Source organism: Bos indicus x Bos taurus, chromosome 11 (assembly GCF_003369695.1).
Source record: "Bos indicus x Bos taurus breed Angus x Brahman F1 hybrid chromosome 11, Bos_hybrid_MaternalHap_v2.0, whole genome shotgun sequence".
Lineage (NCBI taxonomy): Eukaryota > Metazoa > Chordata > Mammalia > Artiodactyla > Bovidae > Bos > Bos indicus x Bos taurus.
Genome location: NC_040086.1, coordinates 2,526,126 through 2,538,873, shown reverse-complemented (window position 1 = coordinate 2,538,873; position 12,748 = coordinate 2,526,126). Strand labels below are relative to the sequence as shown.

General features: G+C 51.4%; 1 protein-coding gene across 18 annotated transcripts in view; it reads left to right on the top strand.

The window, feature by feature from the left end:
• KANSL3 (KAT8 regulatory NSL complex subunit 3) overlaps positions 1-12,748 on the top strand; it is a 65,498-nt gene that overhangs the window by 40,959 nt on the left and 11,791 nt on the right. For 6 of the 18 annotated variants that reach the window (XM_027554591.1, XM_027554588.1, XM_027554599.1 and 3 more), the window contains one exon: positions 15-2,511. The exons of 10 other annotated variants lie outside the window; for them this stretch is intronic. In XM_027554591.1, the coding sequence (XP_027410392.1) occupies positions 15-35 (21 nt within the window). In that variant the 3' untranslated portion in view covers positions 36-2,511. Of the gene's footprint in view, positions 1-14; positions 2,512-2,661; positions 4,341-12,748 lie in introns of those variants that run through there. 2 more of the 18 variants (XR_003513261.1, XM_027554582.1) reach the window with 2 other exon arrangements.

The following is a 12,748-nucleotide window of genomic DNA, read 5'->3' as shown; positions in this document are numbered from 1 at the left end:
CTCTCCCGCCACAGCGCCTGCCTCCAGCCCCCTGAGGACACTGTGCCACATGTCTTCCTTTGCCAGGCTGGTGACGGCTGCTGCACGGTGAGGCCTGGGCGGCGTGCGGTCCTGCTGAGCTGTCCACTTGTCCACAGACCTCTTTAACACAGTCATTCTTGCCTCTCTGTCAGCTGTCTTCAGGGCTGGACCTCCGGGTCTTGTGTAATCATGAGGCAAGGTGATACAGCACCAGCAACGGGACCCTGTTCCCCAGTCGCTACTGGTCTGATTCCCAGGATCTCCAGGTCCTCAGCAGACCTGGTTGGGCACGAATCTGAGGCACTGCTTCCCCATCAGGAGCTGTAACTTGACCCAGGAAGCAGTGTCAGACTGCTCACTGCATCGTGATAAAGGAGCACCTCTTGGAAGTCTGTGCCTCCCTGCGCCAAGTTAGGAGGAGGCATCTGTGTGGTCCGGGGCTGTAAGAGTTGAGGTCAAGAGCCCTGTGCTGAGGGCAAGGATCATCCCGGCCCCCCAGCTGGCGGCTCAGTGCCAGGGGGCTTGTTCTGTCCGTCATAGTCCACTGAACAGTCGTGGGAGAGGTCTTTCCAGGCAGCACTCACCATGGGAGCCACGCTGGATACCAAGTGCCTGTTGAGGCCTGGGGACTCCACTCCAAACCCACGAGAGGGTACAGAGACCCGGACTGTCCTCTTTGAGTCCCTTTGGCAGCTTACAGACCCGGAGACAGCAGCTGCCGGGAGGAGAGAGCCAGCTTTTCTTTTTTCCATCATGTTTGGGCAGTTCTTGTATTCAGAAAGGCTGAAGAGGACGAAGGGGACAGCAAACAGAGTGACCTGGAGGGCACGTCAGTGATGAAGACGCTCGGGGCTTGAGGCTTTGCATCTGGCACCTAAGGAATTGTGGATGCAACTGGAGACGAGAATTTGCCGGGCCAGAGGAAAGAAGCCCCAGCCCTGAAATTTCTGCGCTCAGTAGTGGAGCAGGGACAGCTGCTAAGTGAACATCTTGGCCGTTCGTCCCATGAAACTCTGACATCAGGACAAAGATGCCATGCTTCAGTGTTTCTGTTTCAGCTCTGTGTGTGATTCTCATCTTCTTGCTCAGAAGTGGGAGGATGATCGGCATTGACTTTCCTATTCAGGGTGCTCAGTACCAACCTGAGTCCTGGAGGTGGAGGTCCCTGGAGAAGTGATTACTGAGGATGGAGCCCTGAGCCCTTCCTTACCTCCTCACGACACTTGTGTGCAAAAGTATTTTTAGATTTGGTTTAGAATCCAGAGCTGACTTCTTTCCCTATTGTACTCTAGAAAGTTTCCAACCCAGGTGTAAGGCATCCCACGTATGACTCTTCAGTATCTGTGGGCAGGGAGGAGCCACAGCATACCATGGCTGGACCTGTGGTGAGGGTCCTGACCTGGGGGCGGTGTGCATCCAAAGCAAGCCACCTGTGTTCAGTCCAGGAGCCTCAGTCCAGTCTGAGTGGCAGCCGGGAGGGAGCCTGTGGTATAGAGGAATCTCAGACAAGGCAGACGGGGGTGGGGAGTGGGTGTCCAGGCAGGGCCCGGGGCAGTGCACAGCCCAGGCGTGGAGTGGGCAGGTTATACACTGTAACCCCCACCCCCCCCGACCTCCTGCCGAGCTGGTCTCTGAAGTGATTCACACAGAATTAGCCTGCATCTTTGCATTAGTGGGCAGGTAACTGCTTTCTGAAATTCAGGCAGCATTCAGTAAGTTGGAGGAAGATACGAAATGTGAAAAAGACGTCCAGGGTCAGGGGTTTGGTGACTTGACAGGTAAGATCATAACACACCAAGAGGAACTGAGGACAGTGAGACCTGTGTGAAGCTTTTAGCAGTCACTCCCAGCAGGTTCCTGAACAACCCATTCGTGACTTAGGAGTGCATTCTAGACAGCACTGGGGGGCTACTCTGAAAGATGCTGACCCCGCTGTGGGCTGGGCCAAAGGAGAAGCTGAAAAAACATCCCGCGTTTGTCTGAATCCTAGTAAGCTTCCCACGAATGATTTCCTGAGGTTTGGCTTATACACCGGGAAGGATGCCAAAGCTGGAGAAGGGGAGTAGTGAGAACCTTGGTTCTGCTGCACTGTGGAGGGACGGGCTAAAGGGGGAAGTAGTTGAAGTCCCTAGAATCATGCTCCCCAATTCCATACTTCTGTAGCCACATTTCTTGAAGTGGAGAAGGAGCTTTCCTCTGCCAATCACGTAGCAGACCTAGAGTCCCTGACCTCGGAAGGTGACAGTATTGGCCAAAAGTGTAGAAGGATCCACAGGGCTTTAGCTGAGTTCTTGGGTGACAGGTACGTGCTGATGCCCTGTGAAAGCAGTCTTTGTGTGAAGACGAGGTCGCTGATGGAGGAAGACCTGTCCTCGGCTCCAGCGCTGGGACAGTCCTGGGCTGGATGGGGTATCGAGCTGAGCTGCTGTGACAGTTCTATTTTCCATTAGCCAAAACAATTAAATAAAAACAGATTTTGGATTGCTTCAACATGTCTTCACTCAACTTCTTACTTTTATTCTGGTAACCACCCAGTGGAATGGCACAGAAAACAAAAGCTACAGTATTATGGTAATTCCGCTGACCATCTTCCTGATGCCTGCAATACCCACGAGGTGGGTGCTGTAATTCCCTTTACAGATGAGGAGACTGAGGCACAGAGAAGCCACACAGCAGGACTGAGCCCAGACAGTCTGATACCAGTGTCTGTTCTTCTCTGCACTGTGCTGGGATTCTGAAATGGGAGACCGGAAGTGGAAGTTAGCACAGGAGGTGAGGAGATGGTGGCTTGGCCTTCATGCGACTCCTTTCAGTTTAGACCCTAGGCCCACCAGGCCTGGAGTGACTGCTGCTGCCCTGGTGGGCTCTTGGCTGGGCATGAGTCAGTAGGTGAGGTCCCTCACCCTTGATCCTGAGAGATGGAAACCTCTTTGCACATCCTGTCCCTCTGCTGCCCTCCAGTAATTAATGACTTAGCGGTGAATGAAAGAATTCCAACCTCCACGTTATCTGTGATCTTGTGTCTAAGAGGACCTTTCTGAAAGTAAAGTGAAAGTGTTAGTTGCTCAGTCGTGTCCAACTCTTTGCAACCCCATGGACTTTGCAACTTCTTTGTCCATGGGATTCTCCAGGTAAGAATACTGGAGCGGGTTGCTGTTTCCTCCTCCAGGGGATCTTCCCAACCCAGGGATCCAACCTGGGTCACCTGCACTGCAGGCAGATTCTTTACTGTCTGAGCCACCAGGGAAGCCCTTAAATTCCAGGTGCCCGCCTTCAACCTTGGAGCCCCTGTGGGTGGAAACTGTGGTTCTGGTGCACTGCTGAAAGGCCTTCACATGCGAGCTCTTCTCGTTTCCTTCCTTACTAGAGACTTCATCTCACTTCAACTCCAGTCTCACCGACTTGGGTGTGTCACATGAAGGGAGAGGTGAAGATTAGGTTGTTAAATGATAGCTGTCTCAAATTTTAGCAGTATAAGGACAGGGCCATAGCAGATAAGGATACAGAAGAAATTCTGTTGCCTTTTTCTCTCCCTTTCCAAAGCATATGTTTTAGTCAGGGTTGATGACTGCAAGAAGCAGGAAACTCTTCACTACCCAAACTAGTTCTAAAAGGCAATACTCTCTCACAAGGTGTCTTCACTGACGGGAGCCCGCCAGTCTCCACTGCCCGCCTGATGATGCCCGCTGAGCTGGCACGGCCAGGGGTCGGTTTTGACTCTGTCGTCACGGGTTTTCCATCCCTTTGTGAGTGGCCAGTCTCTGTCTCTCCTCCAAATTCTGAGCACAGTGAGTCTGGTTGGCTCAATCCCACGTACAGGTTGGTTTTTCTTATACCCTTTCTCACCCCAGTTTAGTAACATCCAGAGGATGAAGTCATATGGCCCATGTTTTGCCTTTCTAAGGGATTAAAAAACAAAACTACCTGAGCTATTTCGATGTGTGTGTGTTTAACTTACATTGAGAGCATAGGGAAGTCCCATGTTCATCTTCCTCCAGTTTCAGTTTCCTCCAATACTTAAAGTTCCCATAACTAATAGTTCAGTCTAAGTCAGTAAAGATTGACAAATTTGACTAAATAAAAGTTTAAAGCTGTGGTTTAAAAAAACACCTTTTTTAAAAGTGTGAAATAAATTGTGTATGTGTATGTGAAAGAAAACAGAAAAGAATGGAAATATACACATCTACCAGTTGGCACATGTCCTGCAGAGGATAAAAGGATCAGGGAGAAAGATCTATATACAAACCCCAACAAATTTTAAACAACTTAATGAAGCATCACAATACACCTAGGAGAAAGGCTAAAACAAAAAACAGAGACAGAATAAGGATGCAGGGAAAATGTATCTCTTCTACATTACTGGTGGGAGCATCAGATGGGTTTGCTCTAAGTTTTTGCTATGACTACATATTACTTGGAATATCCAGGTGGCTCAGTAATAAAGAACCCGCCTGCCAATGCAGGAGATGTAGGTTCTGTCCGTGGGTCGGGAAGATCCTCTGGAGTAGGAAATGACAACCCACTCCAGTATTCTTGCCTGGGAAATCCCATGGACAGAGGAGCCTGGCGGGTTACAGTCCGTGAGGTCGCAAAGAATCAGACATGACTGAGCAAATACACAACAAAAATGAATGTTCTATGGATTGAATGTACCATAGTTTTTAACTGCTCACTTGTTGAGTGGCATCTTGATTGTTTCCAGTTTGGGGCTATTGCAGATAGAGCTGCTGTGAGCATTTCTAAGTGGGTTTTTGTATAAACTTTCGTTTTCATGTCTCTGGAATAAATGCCCAGGAGTGTGATTATCAGGTCATATGGTAAATTTTTATCTTTTGAAGAAACTGTCGAACATTTTCCCAAGTAGCTCTTCCATTTTATGGTCCCACCAGTAATGTAGTCAGTCAGTCAGCTCAGTCAGCTCAGTTGCTCAGTCGTGTCCTACTCTGCGACCCTCATGAACCGCAGCACGCCAGGCCTCCCTGTCCATCTCCCGGGGTCCACCCAAACCCATGTCCATTGAGTCAGTGATGCCATCCAGCCATCTGACCCTCTGTCATCCCCTTCTCCTCCTGCCCTCAATCTTTCCCAGCATCAGGGTCTTTTCAAATGAGTCAGCTCTCCACATCAGGTGCCCAAAGTATTGGAGTTTCAGCTTCAACATCAGTCCCTCCAATGAACACCCAGGACAGTAATGCAGAAGAGATCCATTTTCCCTGCATCCTTACACTGTCTCTGTTTTTGTTTGAGCCATTCTAGATATATCATGATATCTCATGTTTAAAATTTGTTGAGGTTTATATGGTCTAGGATCTGGTGGTTCTGTCCTCTTCATATATTTTCTGTAGGTGCTTGAAAGATTATACTGTTTGGGTGGAGGGTAAATGGTGATAAAATTCTGTAGGTTGATGGTATTGAGTTCTTATAGCTTATGCCCTTGCTGATTTTCGTCAAGTTCTGTTGGTTGAGAGAGTGCTGTTGAAATTTCCAACAATAATTGTGGAATTGTCTGTGTCTCCTTTAAGTTTTTGCTTCAAATATTTTGCAGTTCTGTTATCTGGCACGTACCACTTAGATTTCTATGTCTTTTTGGTGGATTGACCTTTTTATCATTATGTAATGTCCCTTGGACTGCAAGGAGATCCAGCCAGTCCATCCTAAAGGAAATCAGTCCTGAATATTCATCGGAAGGGTTGATGCTGAAGCTGAAACTCAATACTTTGGCCACCTGATGTGAAGAGCTGACTCATTTGAAAAGACCCTGATGCTGGGAGGGATTGAGGGTGGGAGGAGAAGGGGACGACAGAGGATAAGATGGTTGGATGGCATCACCGACTCAGTGGGCACGAGTTTGAGTAAATTCCAGGAGTTGGTGATGGACAGGGAGGCCTGGCGTGCCACGGTCCATGGGGTTGCAAAAAGTCAGACAAGACTGAGCGACTGAACTGAACTGAATGTCTCTCTGTACCTGGTTATTTTCTTTGCCCTGAAGTTTACTTTTATCTGACAGACATTCACATGTCACATCTGATTCCATTTCTGGTTTTGGTATCTTTTTATACTTTTAGAAATTGTCTTTTATTATTTTCGGCTGCTCTAGGTCTTCGTCGCTGCGCATGGGCCTTTATAGTTGTGGCGAGCTCGGGAGACTGTTTGCTGCAGTGCATGGGTTTCTTGTTGCGGTGGCTTCTTTTGTGAAGCACCGGCTCCAGGGCTCGTGGACGTCAGTAGTTGCGGCTCTTGGGCTTATTTGCCTCGTGGAATGTGGGATCTTCCTAGACCAGGGATCAACTCCGTGTCTTCTGTGTTGACAGGCAGATTCTTAATCACTGGACCACCAGGGAAGTCCCGTGCTTATCTTTTCTGTACCCTTTCTTCTATTGCCAAACATCTCCAATTATCTTCTACAATAAATTCCCAGAAATAAGACAGTCAGATGGTATGAATACTTTTTATGACTTACTGTTGTCTAAGCAGCTTGTGATAAGTTGTGCCCTCACCAGCAGTGTGTAATGCTGCTTGTTGGTTTTGAACTGCACCTCACTTTATATTTTTAATTTAGAACAGTGGAACAGTGGAAAATGTTTCCTTTTTCCTTCTGCATACATCAGTTCCCAAATTAGAAATTTCCTGTTGAAGGAACCACATATCCCAAGTTCTAATTTGGGACATACGGGAATGTGATAAGAAGGGAGATGGAGAAATGGGTAATCTTTTGTTTGGTATCATAGCTGCTTACGTACATGAACACAAGCCCACACTCACTCACACACATGAACATTACACGTGTACAAACGTTCGTGCCTCACACCCTCACAAGCACATTACACACGAGTGATTGCATTTGTGCGTGCACCAGTTCACTCCTAGGTTTTGTCTTATTCTATTTGGTCTGCTATAATAAAATGCCACAGATTAGGAGGCCTATAAGTGAGAAATTTATTTCTCACAGTTCTGGAGGTTGGCAGTTCTAAGACCAAGATGCCTACAAATTCAGTGTCTGGTGAGGCCCCCTTCCTAGGCTGTCTCTTAGCTGTAACCTCCCTTGGCAGAAGGGGGCAAGGGAGCTTTCTCAGTCTCCTTTATAAAGGCACTAATCCCATCCACGCCGGCTCTTCCCCTCATGACCTAATCACCTCCTGGAGGCCCTGCCTCCGTAGTACCATTTTCAACCTAATTCCAGTGCGGGAGGGCATGACATGAGACCATGGCAGATCCTCATGGATCCCCTGGCTGGGCCGGAGGCTTCAGCATGGCCAGGGCATCCTCAGAGTCTGTCTCTGGCTTCTTTTATTCCCGTATCCTTGCCCGAAGTCCCCGCCTCTACCAGTTTCAGAAGTTTTAACCACTGGTCTGGGAGCGAAGGTTGACTCTGGGACAGGAAATGAGGATTTGGAGAGGTATGCCTCAAGAAGGTGAAAGCAGAGCTTCCTCCCCTCTCTGAGATGGTGAGTGAGTTTGGTTAAACCCCTGGGTGGAGCTCTGGATGGTGACCGGAGGTCTGGATTCTGACAGACCTGTGGCAGGAACCAGGGCTGGCACCTGCCACACGGGTGGTGTTGAGTAGCAGCTTCGAGGGGCAGTTATGATTTGTGTCTGTGGTGTCTCCCTTTTGTTTTTCCTAACATTTTAACAGAGTTTTGTTTCTTTCCTTGCTTAGTCTCAGGAGTGTGTGTGTGTGTTCAGGGGGAAGCAGATGGGCTTGGCCCATATCTCTGCAGCGGTAGTCAAGAGTGGCTTCTATCCCTTCTCCAAAGCGGGGTGGGGAATTGGCCCAGGTCACTGGCAGGAAGAGCTGCTCTTCTGCAGGCCCGCCAGTATCGGGGCAGATGGGGCGAGAACCACTTCTCCAGAATGAACCTGGGCACGGCTCCTGTGTGGGTCGGGGCCCTCTGGGAGCCACTCAGGCAGCTGGGGAATTCTGAGGGGGGGGGGGGTTCTGATGCTGACCAATACGCACAAATACCGTAATAATTCAGGTGGAAAAGAACTTGGGTGGGTCCAGGACACCTGTCTGACGGCCTGCCTGTAGTCTCTGTCGTGTCCAACTCTTTGTGACCCCACGGGCTGCAGCCCGCCAGGCTCCTCTGTCCATGGGTTTCTCTGGAGTGGTTTGCCATTCCCTTCTCCAGGGGATCTTCCTGACCCAGGGACTGAACCTGGGTCTCCAGCATTGCAGGCAGATTGTTTACCGTCTGAGCCAGCAGGGAAGCCCACTGTCCCGTGGAGACAGGTAGAATTGGGGATTGGTGGTGAACAGGAACCACTGACTGCCCTGAGGGAGCCTACATTCCGGGGGGAAGATGGAGAATGGGTCTGGCAGTGGCAGGAGGGGCGAGGCGCTGGGGCCTGAAGGCACATGGGAGGCGCCCGAGCCAGTCAGGCGTCCTCAGGTTCCCCTGAGAGGCTGGAAGGGGGCCAGAGCCGAGGAGAGAATGCGTGTCAGGTCAGCGTTTCCTGTGCTTCCAGGTCCGAGGAAGGGCCAGGCAGCTCGGAACTGAAGTGGGGCCTCAGGACTCAGCCCAGAGAGGCTGTGAGGGTGGGGACATCGCAGTGGGGAGGGCGACGCCATGGGGGTGTGGAGTCAGGAGGCTCGGAGGAAGCAGGGCCAGTAAGGAGCCTTTCACACTAAGACGTTTGAGGTTTAACTTGAGGGCAGGGGGGGTATTGGCCAGGTTTATGCAGAGCTGGAGTGGGAATGAGTCTTTGAATTTACCATCTGACTCCCTCAGTACGCAAGGCCATCTCAGATGCACCGCGGCTACTCTACAAGTGACAATACAGTTCCTCCACTCCTCTCTTGGTGTTTTCGTTTTAAATTCTTATCTTTGGCTGTGCTGGGTCTTCGTATTGTGCTGGGTCTGTATTGCAGGGCACAGGCTTCTTATTGCGGCGGCTTCTCTCGTTGCAGAGCCGTGCTCTCGGGTGCCTGGGCTTCAGGAGTCGTGGTTTCCGGGCTCTAGAGCACAGGCTCGGGCGTTGTGGCACATGGGCTTAGTTGCTCTGCAGCTGGTGGGGTCTTCCCCGATCAGAGGTTGAAACCCCGTCTCCTGCACTGGCAGGCAGATTCTTTACCACTGAGCCACCAGGGAAGCCCCCTACTCTTGATGCTGGCTATAGATAATCCTTCTTCACGCAGCCCGTGTAGACCTTTTTCCCCCCCCCAGGTTGTAGGCAGCGTGCCTAGATTTCTCCCCAGAAGCTGCCTTGCTGATTACTACCCAGGCATTGAACTCAGTAGCCCACGAGCAGGTGATGTCCAGCCCTAGTTTCTAGGATTTGGCTCCCTGGCCCAAACCCTGCTCCCCCACAACCCTTGCTCATGTGGGAGGGGAACCAGACAGCTCCGCACAGGACCTGCGGCTGAGACGTGGCAGTGAGCTCAGGGACCTGCGTTTAAGTGAAACAGCCTTCATCAGGTGGTCACCAGCTAGTCATCATGTGTATACACAGCAGCTCTGTGGCAGGTAAGCCTTCCTGGGCCCTTGGCAGACATTACTAATCCATTACGTCACCTTCACACTGAGTCAGCCCGAAGCTGCAGACAAACCATCAATCAGAGCTGGTACCTGGGGTGAAGCCGATTTGCCATCCTTGTCCCAGACCAGACAGGATGCAAAGGTCAGGGTGACTCTGAGTCAGAAGCCAGGCCGGAGGGCAGTGGTCAGTATGCCAGGGATTTCAAAAGCCCTGCGGTAAAGGCAGGGCAGGGGATGGTCAGGCTGGCCAAGCAGAAATGCAGGGAAGGAGCTGATGATTCACCTTCACCCAGAACCTCAGTTTGCAAAGCACTTTCACTAAATGCCCATGACTCTCAAGGTAGAAATTACTTCCATATTATAGAAGAGGCAGTGGAGGCCCAGGGGAACCTGTTCCCAGTGTCACCAGTGTGGCAGCTACGGTTTTGGTCTTCCTGACAGACACTTCCTGTGGGGGAACAGGCCCACGCGCCTCGTAGGCACCGGTGTGAGCCCAGGCTTTTTCCTGAAAAGTCGGTCCTTGCCTTGGGACCCCCAGGAGGGAGGGCAGCAGAGCTGAGCCAGAGAGCAGTGACACGCTAATAAATGTCGGAGTACCAGCTCCGGAGGGTGCAGTCCTCTCACTTTGGCCTCGTTCAGGCTGCCAGTGTGATGCTGAATGCAGGGTTGGCAAGAGAGGAGCCGGGGGGAGCCAGCTGCAGCACCCCCAGGGCAGGGCCCACAGCCTGGTTATTGAGCTCTCCCTGCAGCCCCCTGAGCCACGCAGGCTCTTTCCTGCCTGAGTAGGAACTCGCTTCTCTTGTTGGCAAGTAAAGGGCTTGAGACTCCTCCCTGAACCCATGGAGGTGTGGGTCTCAGGGGTGGGGATCTTCCCTCCCTGCCCCCTGCTCCCTCAAGGGAGAGGTGACCAGACCAGGCAAGTGGTAGGAATCAAGCCAAGGCGGCGCCCCCACAGTCAGGTGGAGGTAGGGAGGTGCCCATCCCTGTTCTCCCCCAGCGGCCCCTTGCTGCCCAGGCGGCCTCACAGACAGGGCTGGGCAGGGACTCCACTGCTGGTCGCAGGTGGTATTGGTTCTCCAGGGAGGGCCAGGGGCCCAGAGGAGCCAGCGTGGGCCTCTTGGGACCAGGGTATGCTCAGTGGGCAGGGCAAGGCACCTGCCCTTCCCCAGCCACTAGACCCTGCCTGGCTGGGCCTCACTCGGCCACAGTGCAGAACCTGCAAGGGACCGCGCTCGTTTCCTAGATGTGCAGGTGTAGCCCAGGACGGAGCAAAGGCTTCTGATACCTGAGGAGTTGGGCGGGGGAGCCCACCCCCGTCCCTGTGGCCGGAAGCCAGGGGACACTGCACAGGTGACTCTGCCATGACCCACTTCTGCCCTGCTTGCCTGTCTGGAAACCTTGTTGTTTCCCAGCAGGGAACAACAGGAAACGTTCCTAGAGTCATTTGCTTAGGAAGCTGGCCTGGTTGATCTGATGACAGCAGAGCGAAAACCGCCGCCTAGTGTCTGAGCTGCTGAAGGGCTGAATGTGGAAACGCCTGGGAGACCTGGAGGCCAGACAGGCCAAGCCCCTCAGGCCGGGGATGAGTAGGGCTGTGGTGGATAGGCTGTGGTGGATAGGCGGGTATACCCTGCCCGAGGTGCAGCCGCCCCCACTGAGTGCCGAGCAGTGGCACTCAGAAATTCTGATTTTTAAAGAGCAGCCCAGTACCCACATTTTTATGTAAAATTTCTTGATTTTTAAATGCTAGCAACTAGTTACAGAAACATTTAGAAAAAAATTGCATGGATCAGTCAAATGAAACATGTCTTCAGGCCATCGTCTGCAGCATCTAGTTTTGAGCCTACATGGAAATCTCTCCCTTGCCTGTGGGGTCTTCCCAGCCTCCCCTTGTAATGCCTCCTTCCTTGCAACTGCCAGCCCGCGTCTGTGCCCACCCAGAGCCCGCTCCCCCGTGGCCCCCGCGACTCTACCCACGGTGGACTGAGAGGCCTGCCTGCTTCCAGGCCCTGTGGCTCCCCCTTCTGAAGGTCACACCAGGAAAACAGGCATCCCCTCTCCACCGTGTCCTTGCTGCAGTCACCCACAGACCCTCGAGTCCTCCTCCCAGTCCCTGCAGACAACAGTCCTCGCCCCAAACCGCTGCTGTCCTATCTGTGCTGATTCCAGGGCAGCCACAAGATTGCCAGGAGAAATATCAACAACCTGGTATACGTAGATGACACCACTCTAATGACAGCGAAGAGGAACTAAAGAGCTTCTTGATGAGGGTGAATGGAAGAGGAAACTGAAAAAGCTGGCTTTAAAACTCATCATTCAAAAAACTAAGATCATGGCATCCGATCCCATCACTTCATGGCAAATAGAAGGGGAAAAGTGGAAACAGTGACGGATTTTATTTTCTAGGGTTCCAGAATCACTGTGGACGGTGACCAGACATGAAAGTAACAGATACTTGTTCCTTGGAAGAAAAACTATGACAAACCTAGACAGCTGTTTTAAAAGTAGACGTCACTTTGCCAACAAAGATCCATATAGTCAGTTATGGTTTTTCCAGTAGTCATATATAGATGTGAGAGTTGGACCATAAAGAAGACTGAGTGCCGAAGAACTGATGCTTTCAAATTGTGGTGCTGGAGAAGACTCTTGAGAGTCCTTCAGATTGCAAGGAGATCCAACCAGTCCATCCTAAAGGAAATCAACCCTGAATATGCATGGGAAGGACTGGTGCTAAAGCTGCAGCTCCAGTACTTTGACCACCTGATGTGAAGAGCGACTCACTGGAAAGGGCCTGATGCTGGGAAAGATTAAAGGCAAAAGGATAAAGGGGCAGCAGAGGATGAGATGGTTAGATGTCAGCTCCACAAGGGTAGAAACTTGAAAGTTTTGCCCACTGAGGTGTCTGTCCAACACCCAGAACAGTGTCTGGCACCCACTGGAAATAGACATTCAGTATTTGTCAAACGGCCTGTACTTAAAAGACTGTCACCAGGAAAAGGGCCAGGACTGTAGGGACATGCCTGCCAGAGTTGCCTCCACTCACCACCAGAAACCGTGCAAACGCCACAGATGGTTTGGAGGGGGTCCTAAAAATGACCCTGAAACAGTTTATGCCTCAAAGGCAGGTGCTGGCCTGTAAGTCCCCAAGGCAGAGTCAGGGACTGTTAGGGGACATGGCAGGTAACACAAAGGAACGAGTATAAAAAGCAAAGTGACGTAGGTGACCCGTCCACCTAGGGCGGCAGCTCCAG